Here is a 21,361-nt window from a genome sequence, read left to right on the forward strand (position 1 = left end):
AAATACATTCATTTGTATCATTTGACAAATGAGTTTTTTACCTGGGTAACTCAAAGCTTTATCAAGACAGAGAATATTGGACGTCCCTGGTGGTCCAGTGGTTGAGAGTCTGCCTGCCAATGCAGGGCACATGAGTTCGATTCCTGGTCCAGGAAGATTCCACATGCTGTGGGGCAACTGAGTCCTCAAGCCACAACTATGGAAGCCCTTGCCCCCTAGAGCCCATGCTTTGCAACAAGAGAAACCACTGCAATGAGAAGCCTGAACACAGCAAATAGAGAGTAGCCCCCACCCTCAGCAACTAGGGAAAGCCCACGCACAGCAACAAAAACAGTGCAGCCCAAAATAAATTTAAACAAATTTAAAAAAGAATATTGTTGTCACTCCCAAAATGTCCTTTATGCCCCTTCCTGGTCAATCTCCTAGTGGAAGCAGCCACAAAATTTTTTCACCATAGATCAGTTTTGCCTGTTCTAGAATTTCATGAACACAAAACAATGTGATATATGTACTCACATTTGTTTATTCATTTAATAGAAACTTTATTCAGCCCTCACTAAAAGTTCAGAGATACATATCTGATGTTTGTTCATGGGGAGTAATGAATGCTTCTGGACTGAGCAAAAGGCCAAAGATATTTCTGGCTGTGACCTGTGACCTTGTCCCCCACAATCACATTGTCACTGAGAGACCATAAACCTTTGGTCCTGACAAACAGAAATGCAGGCTACAGGTGTCGCGTGTGCCTTGCATTCTTCCCTGACCCCTCTCACCTATCCACGCTGGCTCTGGAGGCCTCTCAGCAGCCCCACTCCCACCTCCACTCACTTCCCACACCTGAGCTCCATCTACACTTCTCTACACAGGTGTGGAAGAGGGTGTCACAATCTCAGCCCAGGCCTTGCCCAAGTGGGTAAAAGCACAGGTGGGTAGATGGCTGGAAGGAACTGGACAAGCAGAGGCAGCGTGTTGTCTTTTGGTCCTGTCCCGGGTGTAGGGGGCGGAGACTAGGCAGGGACTGAAAAATAAAGCACAGAGGGAGGAAACACCACTGGTCCCTGAGCAATCGGGGCTGGGCAGCTGAACAGCACTTACCTGGACTCACAAGGACCCTGGGCATAATGGTTTTGCCCTCCAAGAAGGACCTCAAGATCTCCCTGGAGGTCTTTTCTGTTTTCCAGTGGACCCTTAGTGTCCTTGTTATCGGTGAGTCTTTCGCCTTTGGCAGGGTGACCAGATGTCCTGATTTGCCTGGTACTGAGAAGTTACAGGTTTTAGCAGGACTGTGGATGCTGAAACCAGTGTTGTCTCAGGTGAATAAGGACAGTTGGCCATCCCGGCCTCCAGCTTGACACACTTGGACACAGTCCTTGTGGGATCTGGGAGTGTGCATGTGGGTCTGGGTGCACGCTTGTGCAGGAATGTGTGTGCACATGTGTGTGAGCCACACTTGTGGCTGTTGTGTGTGGTGAGCCCTCCTGGGTCATCAGTGGGTCCTGGAAGGCATGTTTGGGAAAGACAGGAAGCAGTTCCACTGAGGCCTGCCAAGGAAATGGGCATAGCTGTGACCTCAGGGACCTGAGCAGACCATCGGTGCAAGACAGTTGTCTTGGTTGCAGAGAGAGCTCTGAAAATCTCTTGTCCGAAAGAATTCATCCATTTATCCATCCATTTTTCACTCTACCCACCCTACAAATTCTTTGTGAAAGTTACTTAGTTGCTGGCCATAGTGCTATGGGTGCTGATGCAAACCATCCCTATGGGAAGGGGGCCTGGAACAAAATTCTCATTTTTAAGTGGTTTAGGTGAGTATTGGCTGGAAGCAAGAGGAGGAACTAAATGCCCCTACTTGGAAGATATCTGAGAAGGAGGAATGCAGGTGGACCTTGGGAGCTTGGGGATTGCTGGTTAATAGGGAGAGCGGGCTAAAGAACAGGGACTGGGGGGCTCAGAAGCCTGCCTGGGGTGAGTACCAGGACCCCTGAATGCTAAGAGAAAAAAGAAAGCAGTGTTAACCTAGGAATGATGGGCAATCAGAGATAGAAGAGGCCAGGAGAAAGGAATTCATATGTACCAGCTACTTACTTAGTGCCAGGCATTTTCATACCTATGGTTTCATTTTAGCTTCCTGCCAGCCTTATAAGGCAGAAGTTATTATCACACATAATACAAACTAATAGCTACACACACACATAACGATAGCTTACACTAATATAGGATTAGCTAACATCTGTTGTGTTTTTTACCCCCACACCAGGCACTGTTCTAAGCCCCTAACGTGGCTAATCATCTCCACTGTACAGATACAGAAGCTGAGGTACACGCCATCTAAATGGCCCATCCAAGATTGGACAGCTAGAAAATGGAAGCGCTGGCCTGTGCCTGAGTCCACAAGGGCCTGATTTTGGTCTATGAGCTCCTGTCTCTATCACCTGCATCTCCTTATTTACTGCTGATTGGGAGGCTGGATATGGATGTGGCCGTAGTGTATATGTTATGCCAGAGAGGAAGGAGGAAGCTAGGCCTTCAGTGTATGTACAAATTTCTGACTGAAAGGGGAGTAAAGTCTGCTCCAAATGACCTCTTATTGAGGACCAGGGCCCCAACTGGGCCTCTCAGTCTCCTTCCATGTGACCCAGTCCTTGGGGCCCTTTCCTCAGGAAGGGCTGAGTCCCCTTTCTTGAGTTCTTGTCCTATCTCCACAGGCTTGCCTCATTACCACCCCCTCCCCCTACTGCCACCATGTTCCCGTGGCCAAGGAGCCACACTATTATTAGGGGAAGAAGTATGGCCAGGATGGACAGCCCAGGCCAGGCTAGGGGATGGAACCTCTAGGCTGGTAGCTCCCCTTTCTCAGTCTAGTCCAGGATGTTACTCCTTAGAGGTAACCACTGTTAACAGTTTGTGTGTATGTAGCCAGAAACTGGGGCTTCCCTGGTGGTTCACTTTCTAAAGAATTCACCTGCAATGCGGGAGACCTGGAGTCAATCCCTGGGTTGGGAATATTCCCTGGAGGAGGGCATGGCAACCCACTCCAGTATTCTTGCCTGGAGAATCCCCATGAACAGAGCAGCCTACTGGGCTACAGTCCATGGGATCACAAAGAGTAGGACATGGCTGAGTGACTAAGCACACAGCCAGAAATTATGGATATATGTGTGTGTGTGTGTGTGTGTGTGTGTGTGTGTGTGTGTGTGTGTGTGTATGTGTGTGTGTGTGTGCAGGGCTTTCCTGGTGGCTCAGCCTGTAAAGAATCCACCTGAAAGGCAGGAGACTGCTTGCAAAGCAGGAGACTTGGGTTCGATCCCTGGGTCGGGAAGATCCCCTGGAGAAGGAAACGGCAACCCACTCCAGTGTTCTTGCCTGGGAAATCCCATGAACAAAGGAGCCTGGTAGTCTACAGTCCATGGGATTTCAAGTCAGACATGATTTAGTGATTAAACTACCACCACCACCATGCCTGTACACATACACATATAGCCAAGAGGCAAAAAAGAAAAACAAAACAGGGATGTGAAAAGCACAGTCTCTGAGTCAGACTGCCTGTTTTTGAATCACAGCTCTACTTCTTACTATCTGTGTTCCTTGAGCAGTTTATTGATCTTCTCTGAGTCTTGTTTTCTTCATTTGTAAAACGGGCATGTGAGCGTGGAATAATTGGACTGGCCCATGTAGTGTGGGAATCTCAGTGGCTTAACTCAACAAATGATTATTTCTTGTTTATGTTAAACACCCAGCACAGGTTGGTGGGAATCTCTGCTCTCTGTGGATACAAATGTTCAGGCTGTTGGAGGCACCTCAAAACTGTGATGCTGAAAAATGTGGCTTCAGAGATGGCCACTGAGTGAGCAGGAAAGGGGACAGGCCTCATGCACACTCCTTTCTGCCACCACCAGAGTGACAGGTGTAAACAACAATGAGCCTTATCTTCAACTTTGCTAATTATAAAGTATTCTTATGTATTTATTAGCAATTAGCGTTGCTTTCTCTGTTAACAGCTCATTCATGACTTTTGTCCATTTTTCTATTAAATTTGAGTTGACTCTTACAGGACATGTAAGAGGTAGATGAAGAAGGAAGAGTGTTCAGGGCAGAGAGTGGGCAATAGCTGAGACGAGGGGAGAGTGTGAAGCATTCAAGAAGCTGCCAGTGGTTAAGTGGAATAAGAGCCGCCAAACTGATGCTCAGTAAATATTGAATGAAAGGCTGAAAGAGCGGGAGAGGGAAGACAGAGGAGACTGGCCAAAGAGGCAGGCGACAGATTGTGCAGGGTTTGTCAATCGTGGAAGTGTTTGGACTTTTTCCTGAAGGCCATGGGAGCCGTGACTGGGTTGGCACAGGGCTACGGCATCAGATTGGTGATTTTGAGAGATCATTACAGCTTTGGGTACCGAACTGATTATAGGAAGAGACTGTCACTCTAACTCAGGTCAGAGATTGTGGTGATTTGGGCCAGACCAGTCGTAATTGTGAAGGGGAGAAGAGGGATTCAAGAAATTGGAGTAGAGTTCATAGGACTTGATGATCAGAAGATGTGGGAGAGAGAAAGGGAGGAGGTGAGACTGAGGGTTCAGGGATCCGTGTGAGCTAGAGAAGGAGCAGGTGGAGCAGAGAAGGAGGAGAGCGGGTGAAAGCAGGGTGAGGACAGAGAGCAGCTTCCCAGAGGGCTCTTAATCAGAGCTTGACTTGGGGCTACATGGAGAGTTAGCCTGCGACAGATAGAAGAGTGTCGGGCCTGGGCTCCCAGGAGGTGATGGTTCCAGGGCTTGTCCCTCAAAGCTTTCCCGGCTCTTCACCCTATGAATCTGCAATGGAATCATATCCATTTGGACCCTGAGGACCTGGAGACAAGACCATCACACGGAGTCTGTGAGAAAGATAAGGCGGAAGCTGGTGTTGCTATCCCCACTTGGCCAGTGTGAAGCTCAAAGTCTTGTTTGTGGTCATACTCATGCTAAGGGGCAGGATTCATGTCACCACCTGAAGCTGCACTGCCTCCCAAGATATCCCCAACACTGTCTGGGTCAAGCAAAGCCTAAAAGAAACAAATCTCTTCTGGACTAGACCCATGCCTCTCTTTATTTCTTGAGAAAGTCAAATAGTTTCGTAAAGTGAAGTCACTCAGTCGTGTCCGACTCTTTGCGACCCTGTGGACTGTAGCCTCCCAGGCTCCTCTGTCCATGGGGTCCTCCAGGCAAGACTACTGGAGTGGGTTGCCATTTCCTTCTCCAGGGGGATCTTCCTGACCCAGAGATCGAACCCAGGTCTCCTGCACTGCAGGCAGACGCTTTCACCTCTGAGCCACCAGGGAAGCCCTAGTTTTGTAAGGAGTGCATCAAAACCTGAAAGTGCTGGCCTTTGCTCCACGCTTAGATATGTTCCCTAGAGGCAGCTATTCTCAACTTTGTTAGCTCTTTTTTTTCTGGTATTTACCTCCATATGTCTAAACTATACTATTTAAAAATTCTATGGAGAAGGAAATGGCAACCCACTCCAGTGTTCTTGCCTGGAGAATCCCAGGGACGGTGGAGCCTGATGGGCTGCTGTCTATGGGGTCACACAGAGTCGGACACGACTGAAGTGACTTAGCAGCAGCAGCAGCAGTAAAGCACACATGGGCAGATCGAGTAGATTCTGCCTCAGGTGACATTTCCCCAAAGAGCCTAAGTTCAAACCAAAACACTTTTGAGAATCAAAGTGGCACTGTGAATAGTTAACAGGGTCATTAGGTGTAAGTCTGGGCCTTCCAGGGAAAACCAGGCAGACGGTCACCTCGAATACAGGTCAACATCTGGCGTAAGCAGCTCTTTACAGGAAACCACCCTCAGCAGGAAGCCACTTTTCTTGTCATTTTAACAAAGCTATGTTTTAACTAACTTTTAAACCAGGTACCCCCATGCTCCATTCATCTACAGCCTAAGTACAACTTTCAAATCGAATTGAAGTTCCCTTCTTCTCTACTATTTGTGAGTAATAATTTTGTAAGTGGCCATAGAGGAATCCTCCATTCATTCAATAAGATGAGCACATAGTAGATGCTCAATAAAAAAAAAATTAAAAAAAAATAAAAATTCTAGATATTACTATTTTCCAATGTAACGATTTTAGACAATATCACTGACTTCCTAATATGGAACTTTAGATTTCAGCTCCATATATGCCTTTCCCCCCATAACCACCCAGGCTGTTTTACTTAAACCCCTGGCTATGACTAGCAAATCTTCTCCATAGTTGAGCTACTTAGTGCACTATGATTATATTTCCTTTCTTGTGAAACTTCTTGTTTTCTCTGGAATTCATAATTGCTTTATTTTATTTTTTACCTCTATTTTTTATTTAAAAAGTTTGTTGGCATATAGATGATTTACTATGTTTAGTTTCAGGTGTACAGCAAAGTGATTCAGTTACACATATACATATATATTCAGATTCATTTGCACATATAGGCTATTACAGAATATTGAGTAGAGTTCCATGTAGTATTGAGTAGATCCTTGTTGGTTATCTATTTTATATATAGTAGTGTATATATTAATCCCAAGGTCCTAATCTGTCCATTCCCCCATCCATATTTCTCCTTTGATCACAAGTTTGTTTTTGAAATCTGTGAGTCTGCCTTGTAAATAAATTTATTATATCAGTTTTTTAAAACTTAGGTTCTGCATATGAGTGATGTCATATGGTATTTGTCCTTGTGTGACTTACTTCACTTACTATGTATGATAACCTCCAGGTCCTTCCATGTTGTTACAAATGGTATTATTTCATTCTTTTTATGACTCAGTAATGTTGCGTTCTATATATGTACCACATCGTTGTTCTCCGTTCCTCTGTCAATGGACGTTTAGGTTGCTTCCATGTCTTGGCTATTGTAAACAGTGCTGCAATGAACACTGAGGTGCACGTAACCTTTCAGACCATGTGTTTCTTCAGATGTATGCCCAGGAGTAGGATTGCTGGATCATATGGCAGTTCTATTTTTAGTTTTTTAAGGAGCCTCCATACTGTTCTCCATAGTGGTTGCACCAATTTACTTTCCCACCAATAGTGCAAAAGGGTTCCTTTTTCTCCACATCCCCTCTAGTATTTATTGTTCATAGATTTTTTGATGATGGCCATTCTGACTGGTGTGAGATGATACTTCATTGTGGTTTTCATTTGTACTTCTCTAATAATTAGTGATATTAAACATCTTTTCATGTGTTTTTTGGCCATCTGTAAGTCTTCTTTGGAGAAATGTCTAGATATCCTGAACATTTTTTGATTGGGTTAATTGCTTCATTTTAAATTTTAGTTATCTCTTAGTTATCTATCAGTTATCAATAATTCATCCCCAAACTCTCCACAGACACGTCAGGAATCTGCACATGTCCTCTCCTTCACCACCACCGTTTTTTACTTCTTTGAGGGCCTCACTGGTGGAGCCCAGCATCCTCCTGTTACAGTCCAGTCTCATGCAGCACTGCCGCCTCCAGGACCCGTGAGGCACCCTGGGTGCACAATCTAAGAAGGTGTTCATGCTCAGCGCTGTGCAAGTGTTGGGTCGCTATTTGCCTGACCCTGAGAGTGAATGTCTCCTTGAATTTTGCCATGCTCTCCTCACTCTGTTCCTGGCCCTGCTCACTTCCTTCCTTTGTTGGATTTCTTTTTACCTGGATCCCATGCTATCCTCTGTCTTGCTTTACTCTCTCGTTTTTGTGGAGCACATCCTCCAGTAGTTTCCTGAGAAAGGGATGTGGGAAACAAACTCTCTGACTATATGTCTGAAATTGTCTTTATTCTCTCTTCACACTTGATTAATAATTTGGCTGCATATAGAATATCCTAGCTCTATCTAGTGTAAGTATCTGAGTCTAGAGTCTCTTTGGTTCATTTTATTTCAGAGAATAATCCTCCCATGGCCCAGCTGTATAGTGAAGGAGACGAGGTCTGGGGTTTTAACTACTTCTTTGATACATTTGCCATCAAGCCCTGTTACATCTACTTTTTGTAACACCTGGTATTTCCAAATTCTGAGTCTTTCCTAGATTCTCCAGTGCAAACAGGCTTACTCTTGTAGACACTCCCCCTCGCAAGTAACTGCATTTCAACTTTCTTGTTCTCAGTCAGTTAATCCCTCCTCTGCTCACTGTCTAGCAGGCAAACATTTTGCTGATAGCTTTCAGTCACCTTTGGCATCTCTCTGATTCTCTTTTTCCTTGCAGAATCTCTCTTTTAAAACATCCTGTGCCAGTACCATACTCTCTTGATGACTGTAGAGCCTGAAGTCAGGCAGGTTGATTCCTTCAGTTCCATTTTTCTTTCTCAAGATTGCTTTGGCTATTGGAGGTTTTTTGTATTTCCATACAAATTGTGAAATTATTTGTTCTAGCTCTGTGAAAAATACCGTTGGTAGCTTGATAGGGATTGCATTGAATCTATAGATTGCTTGGAGGTTCAGGATGGGGAACACGCATATGCCCGTGGCGGATTCATGTTGAAGTATGGCAAAACCAATACAATATTGTAAAATAATTAGCCTCCAATTAAAATAAATACATTTATATTAAAAAAGAAAAAAATAGAAAACCTATATTCTGTAAAAAGGGGAGCATATAAATAAACCATGATTCATTCATCTAATGGAAAACCACTTGGCAATAAACAGGAACTATTGATACACCCAACAGTATGGCTGTATCCCAAAACATTATGCTGAATAAAAAAGTTTTACACAAAACAAACAAAAAAACATCCTGTAAGAATTTTCATGAGGCTGCAGCAAGGAGTCACAATAAAACTTGTGTTCATTCTGCCATGTTCAATTAGGAGTGTTTCATGTCTTCTCTAACCTTTCTTTTGACCCCCTTTCTCTCGCTGTCTTATTCACAGTCATTTAAAAAAATGAGTCCAGGAAGAATCCTGAGCATGGCTTCCTGTGACTCACCTCCATGAAGTCTGTCCTAACTACTCTAACCTACATTGCTCCTATCTTGCTCAAGCTCAGCATGGTCCACACCGTATTCTGGTGCAGTCTCCTTTGTTTCTTGTTTGCCAGCCTGCATGCTCCCAACCTGGCTGAAGGTTATCATCCTCTTTCTCTGGTATTCTGTTCACCTTCTCAGAGATGATATGGAGAGAAAAATGTGAGTTGGAGGAAGACTATTCCTGGCTCTGTCTTTCCAGGACTCCTAAATTCTGGTGGCCAAATCAGTGAGACCCACCACTGGCTCCCTGCCATTGACTGCAGCCCAGAGTGCTGCTGGCGCAGGCCCTGGGGGGAGAGGGCTGACTGCATGGAGCACCGTGAGGGAGGAAAACACCTTGTCTCCTAGACTCAAAACAAGTTCCCAAGGCTAGGGCAGATGCTGGGGCTCTGGGCACGCAGGCATGTGATGGGGTGAGGAGGTAAGACGGCAATGTGAGCCCGGCTGAGAGTGCTTGTGACCTTGGGGTAGACATAGCCCCAGAGGGAGGGCAAGTGTGAGGCGCTGTTCGCAGTTCATTGACTCTGGCCGGGGCTCCCTCCAGTAATCACCGTGATCGCCGTCAACCTCTACCTGGTGGTGTTCACGCCGTACTGGCCCATTACCGTGCTCATCCTCACCTGGCTGGCTTTTGACTGGAAGACCCCTGAGAGAGGTGAGGGCCCTGGAAGGGCTGTTGCCACTCGCCACATGCTCTTTCTTCCTCTCCTTATACTCCTGCCGAGTCCCTGGCAGCCCTTCAGCCTGACTTTGTCTGGGGTGGAGGTGAGGGAAGGGGTCTTTTCAAGGTGCCAGTGAGACCCAGGTGGGAACTGGAGGGGGCTCGCGGAGGGGCGGCTAGTACAGCAGAGAGCTAGGGCTGTCCCAAACAGGCCCTGAAGTTCATTCCCAGCCTGGTTGTCGCTTAAGGGGGCAGGAAACAGGAAGGGGTGAGGGCACCCTGAGACAGGCCCTAAAGGGCTCTGAAGAAGACAACAGGGTGGACAAAGCTTAGCTATATCAGCTTTGTTTTCAGGTGGCCGCCGGTTTACCTGCGTGAGGAAATGGTGCCTGTGGAAACAGTACTGTGATTACTTCCCACTCAAGGTGAGGAGTCCCAGATCCCCACTGGGGCCCCAGGCCCAGCCCTGACTCCCTGTGGCAGCAGCTGGGGCAGGGTGGGGGGCGGGGGCATCATTCACATTGAGGCCCACGTGAATGAAGCTCCCCAGAGTTGTGTGTTACCCCATCTGCACGGTCAGACATGATAGCCCTTTCCTTTCTAGGTCTCTAGCCAAAAGAGAGGACCTCTTCCCTGGCTATATCTCTCTTGACTTCACTTTCCTCCACAGCTTCTGAAGACTCATGATCTCTCCCCCAGCCTCAACTATATCGTCGCCTGCCACCCTCATGGGATCATGTCCCATTCATGGTTTGGCCACTTTGCCACAGAGATGTCAGGCTTCTCCAAGACGTTTCCTGGCATCACTCCTTATATCCTCACAGTGGGGGCCTTTTTCTGGGTGCCTTTCCTCAGAGAATATGTCATGTCTGTAGGTGAGTTGGCTCCTGGGATTGGAAAGCCGAAGAAATACATGGCTGCCTGAGAAAGAAGTATTGGGTGAATAGGTGAGAACAAGGCCAGCTCTGCGATCCCCTCTGGTCTGAAAAACTACTTTAGGCTCAGCTGCCTAAGAGAGCCCTTCCCTAAGGAGGGTTCTCCCCACCTTAGAAGAAGTAGGGAGGAAAGTTAGCAGGTTTAGCAGGTCACCAATGATCTTTTGGTTTTTCCTGCCAACCAGGGGCCTGCTCTGTGAGCCAATCCTCCATTGACTTCCTGCTTACCCGTAGAGGCACAGGCAACATGCTGATGGTGGTGGTTGGTGGCCTGGCTGAGTGCAAATATGGCCTGCCTGGATCTACCACTCTGTTCCTGAAGAGCCGCACTGGCTTCATACGCATGGCCCTTCGGCATGGGTAAGGACACTTCTGGTCCAGATTGGGGAGAGGGGATCCAAAAGCCCAGCAGGGAAGGAGGAAGAGGTTTTGAGGAAATGATATTTAAAGAGGGAGGGGTAAAGTCGCTTCTATTGTGGAGTAGAGGCTGGGTCAGGTTCTAGAGGCATTTCTGCTTCTGAAGAAAGGCCAGCAGGCCAGCCTGGAACCTGATCTGCCTCAGACTAGCATCTCATCTGAACCAGTCTCTCTAAAAAGGGGACTGGCTGCAACTGGATGTCAGAGAAAGCCAAAATTCCCATGTGGGTGAAAGGGAAGAAACCAAAAAGAAATGGCCCTTGGCTCCTAGCTTCCAGTGTCTCAGACAATGTGGGTTTACAGGAGGGTCTGGGACTCGCTGGAGCTTCCCTGGTGGCTCAGATGGTAAGAAACCTGCCTATGGTACGGGAGACCCAGGTTCGATCCCTGGGTCAGGAAGATCCCCTGGAGAAGGGAATGACAACCCATTCTGGTATTCTTGCCTGGAGAATCCCACGGACAGAGAAGCCTGGTGGGTACAGTCAGTGGGATCACAAAGAGTCGGACATGACAGAGCAACTAACACACACACAATGGGACTTGCTTCCCTTAGCTTGCAGGCAGCCTGGGGTAGACCACGCATTGCTTCCACTTAGCTTGGACCTGGGCCCAGCTGGGTTAAGGGCTGAAGGAACTTACAAGGAGACCTAGGGAGCACTGGTGGTCAGCCTACATTTCTAACCATTAGAGAATATGCTTTTTGTCTTCAGGGTGGCTCTAATCCCGGCCTACTCCTTTGGGGAGACGGAACTCTACAATCAGTACATTTTCACCCCGGGGGGCTTCATCAATCGCTTCCAGAAGTGGTTGCAGAGCATGGTGCACATCTACCCTTGTGCCTTCTATGGGCGTGGCCTCACGGAGACCTCCCCAGGCCTTCTGCCCTACGCTCAGCCTGTTACCACCATTGGTAAGTGGGCCCTTCAGCTGGCAGCCACGTCTAGGACACAGGATCTGGTTCCAGTGCTAGACCTTGGCTCTGGCCGTGGTCAGAGGCAGGGAGGCTGGCCAGGATGTGCATAGGGTAGGGGGAAGCATGGGGGAGAACCTGGGCTGGAGGCCCATTCTGAGGAGTGAGCCACTCTGATGCTTTTCCCTTTAACTTCTCCATCTCCTCTGACAGTTGGGAAGCCTCTACCACTGCCCAAGATTGAGAACCCAAGCAATAAGACGGTGGCTAAATACCATGCAATCTATGTGGATGCCCTGCGCCAACTGTTTGACCAGTACAAGACCAAGTTTGGCTTCTCAGAGGCCCAAGAGCTGGTGGTAACTTGACAGACACCCCTCATGGCCTCTCAGCCTGGTTGGAAGGTGTGGAACATGTGAACAGGAGGACTTTTGTATGACTCTTGCTCCTGACTTGGTCAGTCCTTGGAGTGACAGGTTCATGTGTGTGGGTGCCTGTTTGGCTGTTTTCTGGATCCCTCTTCCTCCTTCATCTCTCTCCTTCCAGCTCTTCTTTGACTTTACCTTGGGGTTACAAGGAGATGACCCCAAAGGCAGGGAAGGCCCTGGGGAGAGGTGTCCTGAAACCTCCCTCACAGGCACCCACTCAGCATCGGAACTGAGAAAAACAAGAGACAGAATAAAAAGCCCACCTCTGATACTGTCTGTGCCCCAACCAGCTTATTCCCTAGGATCCCTGCTCTTGTCTTTCTCTTCAGCTCTTAAGCAGCCCCATCTTCTGGCATCAAGGCTTCTCCAGGACTGGAGGCCTTGAGATCCAGTGGGCTTTGAATTCAGGCCCCTCCACCTTCAAACCCTATGACTTGAAACAGTCAGTCTCCTCTGAGTCTGTTTCCTCATCTGTGAAATGAGATAGTTCCTCTAGTGCTTACTTCAAAGGTTAGTGGGACGATAATACTGAATGTGATTGAACTTTGTATACTGGAGAGCTACACAAGATTATTCTCCAACTATTTTGCCCACTGCTTATCCCTGAGCAAACAATGCCCTAAATGTCATGACATCTCGATGTTTAGAATAAAGTTTCTCCAATTAAAAAAATTCTAATCTATTTTTATTGTTATTTTTTCAAGTTTGTCTATTTTATTTTTTGTTTGTTTGCCACTCAGCACGTGGGATCTTAGTTCTCTGACCAGAGATCAAACCCGTGCCCCCTGCAAGTGAGGAGTCTTAACCACTGGACAGCCAGGGAAATTCCTAATTTTTAAAGAAGAAAGTTGACACTATAGGATCTTGTCAACAGTTGTTTGAAAGTTTAAGTAATCTTTCTAGTTGAATGAGCTTGGGGAGCTACTTTAACTCTTTAATGTTGGTCTCATCTGCAAAATGAGTGATACATCATGCAGAGCTGGAGGCTGGATCTACCCAAGCTGTTTGGGGCCCAGGCCTGAAGAATGTTGCAGAAGTCAGGGTCTCAAGCTGAGGGTGACTCCCTGCTGTGTCTTCAGCTCAGGAAAATGTTCGTTTTTGCAGGACCCCTAGCCTATTGGACATGCAGTTACAGGAAAAGACCCAGGTGATGGGGATGGGTGTATGTGGGCTGGGGCACAGAGAGGATATGGGATGTTCTGACAGGAAACTCAGACCACCTTGCTTCTGCTGCCCCTTCTGAAATGGGTGCCTCAGTTCTTCTCCCAGTTCATGTGTGGTGTCAAAGAAGCATGTAGTGGAATTTCCTGGTGGTCCAGTGGTTAGGATTCCAGGCTTTCAGGAACCTGCTGAGGGTGCAGGTTCAGTCCTGTTCAGGGAACGAAGATCCCACAAGCCGCCCCAACCCCCCCAAAAGGCACCTAGCAGGTAGGAAGTGCTCAAGCTGATTTTAAGAACAAGGGGAAAAAGCTTTATTTGCAAAGAATAAACCATTAATTTACACAAACTTACATCCCGGTTTATATACATTATGTATAGTTTATATACATACACAGTATCTCACACTGGATGCTGATCCCCAAAGCAGCATTGGGCCTGCTCCAGGCCACCCTCACCATGCAGCCCTTCCCCTCTCCCAGCTGGAAGCTTTTGACTCAAGAAATGACATATCCCAACTCCACTTGGAGAGAGCCCTAAAATGGATTACAGGGAAAATATCCAGTTCTTTTTTTGTGCTCCCATGGCCTAGGGAAGACTTCAGGCAGGGGGGGAGTCCTGAGGCAGAAGCTGGGGAAGGGCCCTGGGGAAGGAAGCAGTCTGACAAAGGCTGTGGCCATGCATTCCCTGCCCTGGCTAGGCTCCAGAAGAGGGCCAAGCACTTCTAGACTTGAGTCTGCGGGTTGCAGAAAGAAGGGGGCTGTGTGGGACACAGACTGTGCCTCCCTCACCTTGCTGAGTCTGGAGATTGGGGCCCCCACACCTCAGGAAGGTCGCCTTCCCTCTCTGGACCTCAGTTTCCACATGAGTAGGGTAGAAGGTAGGTTGGGCTAGATTACTTCTAAGGGCCTCTCAAGTTCTTAATTTCTCTGAATCTATTTGCATCCACCAGAAGTTACATAAAACACACATATTCACACATGGCTCAAACTTTTTGTTCACCTTCAGGGTTCCTAGCCCTTTGTTGCTCATCAAAAGAAATTTGGCTCAGGATGGATGAAGGGGGTCCCCAACAGTTGCCTTTTGTGCCAGCTTTGGCTGTTGGAGCCGGAGCAGCTGGCAAAGCCCCCACCATGCAATTCTCCTTCAAACCTCTGTCATCCGCTTGCTCACAAATGTCCTCATCCCATCCTCCACGCTAGCCTCAGCTTTCTAAAGCCATGTTGGTGTAATTCCAAGGGGGTGAATCTAGCTCCACATTCTCTTAAGAGTAAATGACTTCAATAACTTTGCAGCAACAGGGCTCCCCAGCTACCTCTTGCTTCCCTCATCACCCCTCTCCCTCCAGAGCTGCATTTGAAGAGTCACAATGAATAAGAGTCCTGTGTGAATCCTATTTTCCCTCTAATCCCCTCCATACCTAGAGAAGAGGGTTGGTGTCAGAATGCCCTTTAGTGGCACAATTAGGAAGTCTTTTGCTTCCCTCGTCTCATCCAGACCTCTCCTGGGCTTTCTTTGCATCCCTGAGAGATCCTGGTAATACAGAGGTCTCTGTGGTATGGCAGAAACAGATAAGGAGTCACTCTAGCTGTGGGAAGGGACCGGCTCCTTTAACTTGCCTGAAGGGCAACCAGAGGAAGCCCTTGTCCACAGGAGGGGCTCCGTGCCCAATGGCTGGTTCATTGGTTGGTTCTTTCATTGGATGAAAGAACACAAGGGGTTTCTGTTCTGTGGGTACTGGAGGCCTGCTGCTTGGGCATGCTACCAAAATACTTCTTCTGAACACAAAAGCTCTAAGGCTGATGGGAGTTTCCCAAAGAAATGGCCTACTCTTTTGTCCCAGAGCCCTTGGCAGTCAAGAGAAAAGGCGCGACCATCAAGGAACGAAAATGAGCCTCTCTGGGTTTCTCCCTAGATCCCTCAAGGATTTGGGGTCCATATTACCAGTTTGATTGGTTCTCTCTTGGATTCCAAATTCAAAACAATGCTGGGGAAGAACAGAAGAGCTTCACAGTCAGACCTGGTTGAAAGCCCCAGGTATGACTTAAATTGGGTGAGATTCTGCTCAAAGCACTCAACCTCTGAGCCTCGTCTAAATGATGGGGTTGGTAATATTATCCGTGGAGATAGGGAAAATATAAACTTTAAGGAAAGGTTCTCATCAGATTCTGCTGAGGACTGTCTAAGGCACTTTATAGGATCTGGGGTCAAACACATGCCTCAAGCTGGCCTCATCTGGGGTGGGAAGGCTATCATTAGCAACCAGATAATGGTGGAGTAGCTCACTCCCTCTTGCTCTGATCCTTGAAGGGCCAAGCAGCATAGTTTCCTAAAAAACGAAGGCACAGTAGGGAAATGAGTACCAATTGTTCTCGGTGGATTTCAGCTGCCTGAAGGACCTTACTCCCTTTCTCTGCAGAAGGAAATTTGTTCCAGGAGTGAAAGCAGCAGATTCTACAAGACTGGCTCTCTCAGGTTTGGGCTACAGACCCAGCACCCAGACTGGGCCCAGACAGTTAGAAATAAGACCCTTGCATGATCCTATCATGATTCGATGGGAAGCTTGAGGGTGGGGGAAAGGTGTCTTTGGGCCTGACTAGAGGGCACAAGCCTGCCCATTGCCTAGACACTGCCTCCTCTTGAGCCTGGATTCAGGGAAGCAGCACTGGAGTCCATGGAGACTCTTCTGTGCTGTGGTTTTATTGAGCCAGAGAGAAGAAAGGGAGTGGTACGTGATTAGTAGGGCATCAGCTGTTGTCCTTTCAGACAAGGTCTACGCTAATGACCACTTGGATTGCCATACACGTGAAGAAAACCCTGTCCTATTCCCAGCTCTTACTCTTTCTGGGTCTGATAAAAAGCTCTGCCTTGCTGATGCCCAGGGTCAGTCTAGGGTTTGGGAATTTTAGTAGGCTAGCTTGGCAGCTGCCTAGATACTAGAATTTGAAGGCACTTTTGGAGGTCATCCAGTTCAACTCTTTGCCCCCAGACATAACTCGACTAGATGAATATTTGTGCTGCTTAATACATGGATAACTTCCTTTGTGCCCAGGTAATCTAAAGAGTATCTCAGACTCACACAAACACAGGTCCCGGGATAGGCACCAGTCTCAGACAGAGGTAGGCTCTGGCGAGGAAAAACATGGGAGTTCTCACCAGGCTGGGAAAGGGACAATTGTGCAGGGATCTGGGCAGTTTTCTGAGCTTGGAGCACAGCTGTAAACAAAGTGAAAGACACGTGGCCCCAAGCATGGCCTCTGGTTCTTATACAGGCAGGTGTACGGCCATGCCCTGCAAATGCTTCAAGGAAAAGCAAAGCTTCTCTCCCCAAAGCCCTGCCAACTGCTGGCACACGGATCAGCGAGAGTGGGAAGACCATCTGGCAGGCTTCTCCCCTGGTTTCTGTAACAAGCACCTGCATTTCCCTCCTTGCCCCTCTCCTGAGGCTGCAATGTTACCATCCCACCCTACACGCACCCTTCGAGGTCAAAGGCTTGCCCCACAGTTTGGGCTCTACTGTTGCTACTTCTCGCCTGCTGCCTAAGCCCCTCACTTTAGTGCAACAGAATGACACCAGGGACCTTGAGGTTATAGTCATGCTAGAAGCAGTCAATGGGGAGCCAAGGAGGAAGGTTCTGCTTCACACCAACCCTGGGGCTTCATCAACTGTCCTGTTCACTCCAGGTCAATCTGGAGAGTCAAGCTGGCCTTGTCATCTTGGAATTACTGGGGAATAAATAGCACTGGGAAATTTTTCTCTGCGGCTGTGACACCCACATACCTCATTCCACAGCAGCACTTAGAGGTTCTGGGAGTCCTAGCTCCCTAACCTGGGGTATGGGCATGGGCAGGGGCAAAACGAGGTTGGAGGAATCTAGGATGCAGGGGCCTCGCCCAGCCTGATGGCCCCGAAGAAGGTGGTGTGCTTGCTCATGTTGATAGATATGTCAGCGTGCACCATCTTCACGGCGATCTTCTGCCGGGCTTTGAGGAGGCAGACACCTGCTGTATAACAAGTGTTGTAGTTGGTTTTGCCGGTCTCAATACTGCGGGTGCACTGCAGGAAGGGCTTCTCGTCCACCACCACCTCATAGCTGGCAAAGTCAGTGAAGTTGATGTAGTATACCTGGGGGAGAGGCAACAAGAAGGGATTGGGGGCGAGCAGAAGGAGAGGGTGGGGCCCTCCCTGGTGACCAGTAGACAGGACCCACTCATGCGAGTTGCCACTGTGCCTCGTGAAGGGAGCAGTGCCACCTGAAGACACGCTAGTCAGACCACAGGACAGGTGGGGCGACAGGCTTATTCACTGTCCTGCCTCCCCTCCATTGGGCTCAGGGAGCTGGAAATCTTCCTTTCAATAGCACATGGCCGGGGACACTCTGCAAGGTGAATGAGCCAGGCCTCATTCATCACTTTACCTCCCCTAGCTCCCGACCCCCGCCGGCTGCTCTCTTTGGCCCTAGTGTGAAGCACAGTTCTCTTCACACACTAGGAGCTCGATCAGTGTTGCAGACACAAATGACTGTGAATCAATTTTCAATTTCTAGCCTTAGGAACTATTTGTAGATAAACTTAGAAGTCATTGATTCCCCTAAGAGGGCGCAGGAGCAATTTGTGGGTTCTTCAGTTCTTTCTGCTTATAGCCCCCCTCCCCTGCTGCTGAATTTCTCACTGATTCTCCCAGTGCCCCTTGGTCCTCTCGTCTACTGATAGAAGAACAGGTCCAGAGAGATGGAGAGAGATCCGTCACATAAGAGATAAAGAACGTGGATGGGCAAAACTAACTTTACTTGGCGAACAGAAGGAAGTGCTAAGCTGTGTTCAGTAGCATGACATCCAGGGGATTTGCCCAATTTGCGTGGGGTCCAAGGCCTGAGCCCACCCCTCATTCTAACCCAGGGCAGGCCCAGATAATTAATTTTTCTCTTCATCACTACCTTATCCATCACACCCCACCCCAAGCTTTGATCCCCACCCCACATCAAATGGCACTTAGGACAAATGTCCCATAGGACATTGGGATCATACCTCTGGGTTTTGGGACACCCATCTGTCACCCTAAATGACTCTAAGAAAGGGTGCTCCCTCCATAGACTGTTTAGAAGGCAGCAGCACATTCAGGTGTTAGGACTGCCAAAAAATACATAAATTCTACTTTTTAAAAATGAATTAAGAAAAATCCTTGGGTCAGGACCCAAGCTGTGTCAGGATGTTTGGTGGGCTCAGCAAATGCTCGAGGACCCACCTTCTCTGACTACTCTCCTGGGAGACCCTTCTGCTGGCTTTGTCGTCTTTCTGTCTATCTGTCTGCTTGCCCCTCACCCCACAGAAGCCCCAGCCTCAAGGCTCATTCACCTCTAGCTCTGAGGAGCCACACTATTGGAGACAAAACAGGGTGGAAGTGGATGGGCACTGGCCGACCTGGGAAGTGAGCCCTGGGCTGGGACAAGGACACAAACAGAGGGAGAAAAGTGCTGGGACAGAAAAAAAGGGAGACTAAAGAAGCAAGAATAACAGAGAAGCAGAAGGTAGAGAAACAAATGGAAGAAAGAGGAAGGAAAGACAGAAATTTTCCTGAGGTGGAGAGAAGGTCCGGAAGAGCACTCTTCATTATAAAGCCAGTGGTGTGGGGAGGGAGGGGTTCTCAGCAACCCTGGAACTGACTTTTAAAAATATACTGAGACAGAGTTCGGTTTTGGCAGTAGAACCAAACAGCTCAGCGGGGAAGCTAGGGCCTGGGGCCCTGCAGGAGGGGATCAGATGGCAGGGTGTGGGAGGGGCCTCTTTTCAGTTTTCAATCATATCTGGCTAAGGAAAAAACCCCAAACAGCCCCTTCTGTCTCTCCTCCTTCCTTTCAACTCCCTCCCCGAGTGGGTCTTCCCTCCAACCCCCCAACCCAGGACTTCAGCCATTGGCTGGTCTGGGCTGGCTCCACAGTGCCCCTCTGTGGCATGCAAAGGATCTGCATTCTGGATATAAGAGTTAGGCCTGAGACCGTACTCACTTCTACCTGACTATAGATGAAGTAGGTGCCGTCCACCAGTACCTCCAACTCCCCGCTGCGGGGGTGTAGTTTAAACACCTTGGGGTTCATGGTGATGCGAGACCAGTCATTGAGTACTCCACCTGAAAGATCTCAGTATGAGAGAACGGCAGTCACTCAGTACATGTCAGAATCATCTGGGCAATAGAAACAACAAATACCAAGCTGTACACAACCCCCACCCCCATTGCGATATAACCCAGACAGCCCAGGAGGCCAAGCTTTAAGAAGAACATTCAGAAGCAGAGAAAGCGGTCTGTTTGTAAAGTGGCAGCCAGGCCTACTTCAGGCCCCTGGGGTCTGTATGTCCTTTCTCTTTCCTTTTCTGACTTCTCTGTCTGGAAGGATCTTTAAGTAACATCTTCCAACTGGAATTGGGGGTGGCTGGTAAGAAGAGGGCGGGCATGCTGCCCTATTTTCTTTGTTGTTCTGAGACCTGCACAGGCAAAATCCAGACACTGAGGGGCAGGCTAGGTCTTATTATTCCATTTCATCTCACCAGCCATAGCTCCTGAATCCCTATTTCTTCTTGTCCTTAACAGATTCCTTTTTATAGTTCCTCCACACTCATTTCTTTCTGGAAAGTCTCCATGGGCCCCCAGTAAACCACTTGGCCCAAGGATCTGTCTACTCAGAGAACTTTAGGGATCAGGGTTGTCAGACTTCATGGCAGCCAGACAAGGAACCTCCAGTAATAGGGCCATGTAGGGCAGAGGGATCTTTATGAAAGTGAGGGATCAACTGCCACGCAGCCCTAGAACCAGCCAAATGGATGGAGAGGGTGTCAGAGCACGGAGGCACTGCTGCAAAGCATTTCTCATTAATACTCCATTGCGAGTGGAGAGGCATGTGAGGCAGGAAGAAGGGCTTCCCTTTCCATTCTGTAGCAAAGGGGATGTTCCTTCCCGCCCTAAGAGGAGGCAGTTTAGGCTTGGGAGCCTTTTCCCTTCAAAACCATCCATTCTTAGAGATGCAGACATAAAGAACAGATTTGTGGACATGGGGGTGTGTGTGCAGGGGGGACGGAGGGGGTGGGATAAATGGAGAGAATACACACTACCATCTGTAAAATGGATCGCCAGTGGGGATCTGCTGTATGACTCAGGGAGCTCAAACCAGGGCTCTGTGACAACTTAGAGGGCTGGGACGGGGTGGGAGGTAGGAGAGAGGTTCAAAGGGAGGGGATATATGTACACCTACGGCCGATTCATGCTGATGTATGACAGAGACCAAAACAATATTGTAAAGCAGTTATCCTTCAATTAAAAATAAATTAAAAAATCCATTCTTCATCCAAGAAAACATGTTTTGAAAGTCCATCCTTGGCTAGTCTCGGGAGGTCTGCCTTTCCGAGGTGTGAGGAAAAGGTGCCCATCTTCCCTTGAGGTGATAAGCAGACGGGATAGGAGTTCAGAGGAGATGCTCTGACTCTGTCCCTCACAGACGACCATTCTGCAGGAAATCTTCTACTCCTGACCCCTCACTCTTGATTCTGCTGGAACTAAAGATCAGCATAGACTACTACTGGGGATTGGCCCAGAGGGGTCGGAACTAGTCTTGTATGATGGGAGCAAAATCAGTAGCTTCTGGCATAACACTGAGGCCACCTAAACAAATCTATTTCCTGACTGTCTCACTCTTCCCTGAATAGATGGTGATCATGGCCTACCCAGTGTCCTGGGTCTCAAGGCACTTGGTCCCAGCAGGACAGTTTGGGTTTTGGTGCCATTATGTTCTTACTTATGTTTCTGAGGCAATGAAGTCAGGCATCCATGTGGCAGTCCGAGAGGTACCCAAGCCCAGTCACTAAGGAAGCAGAGCACAGCCAGTTCAGGACTGACT

General features: G+C 48.2%; 2 protein-coding genes across 2 annotated transcripts in view; one reads left to right on the forward strand and one right to left on the reverse strand.

Annotated features, from left to right (window-relative positions):
- Positions 1 to 1,121: 1,121 nt before the first annotated feature.
- AWAT2 (acyl-CoA wax alcohol acyltransferase 2) lies at positions 1,122 to 12,257 on the forward strand. The gene is made up of 7 exons (XM_052663805.1): positions 1,122 to 1,206; positions 9,511 to 9,621; positions 9,982 to 10,052; positions 10,298 to 10,502; positions 10,748 to 10,922; positions 11,690 to 11,889; positions 12,103 to 12,257. Exons 1-7 carry the CDS (start codon positions 1,122 to 1,124, stop codon positions 12,255 to 12,257), a joined length of 1,002 nt encoding a protein of 333 aa, XP_052519765.1.
- A 4,993-nt stretch (positions 12,258 to 17,250) lies between these two features.
- EDA (ectodysplasin A) overlaps positions 17,251 to 21,361 on the reverse strand; it is a 350,649-nt gene continuing 346,538 nt past the window's right edge. Inside the window, exons 7-8 of the mRNA XM_052663527.1 lie at positions 19,481 to 19,602; positions 17,251 to 17,601 (exon numbers count right to left, since the gene is read on the reverse strand). Of these exons, the coding sequence (XP_052519487.1) occupies positions 17,350 to 17,601; positions 19,481 to 19,602 (374 nt within the window). The 3' untranslated portion in view covers positions 17,251 to 17,349. The remainder of the gene's footprint in view (positions 17,602 to 19,480; positions 19,603 to 21,361) is intronic.

The sequence above is a fragment of the Budorcas taxicolor genome, chromosome X, assembly GCF_023091745.1.
Source record: "Budorcas taxicolor isolate Tak-1 chromosome X, Takin1.1, whole genome shotgun sequence".
NCBI lineage: Eukaryota > Metazoa > Chordata > Mammalia > Artiodactyla > Bovidae > Budorcas > Budorcas taxicolor.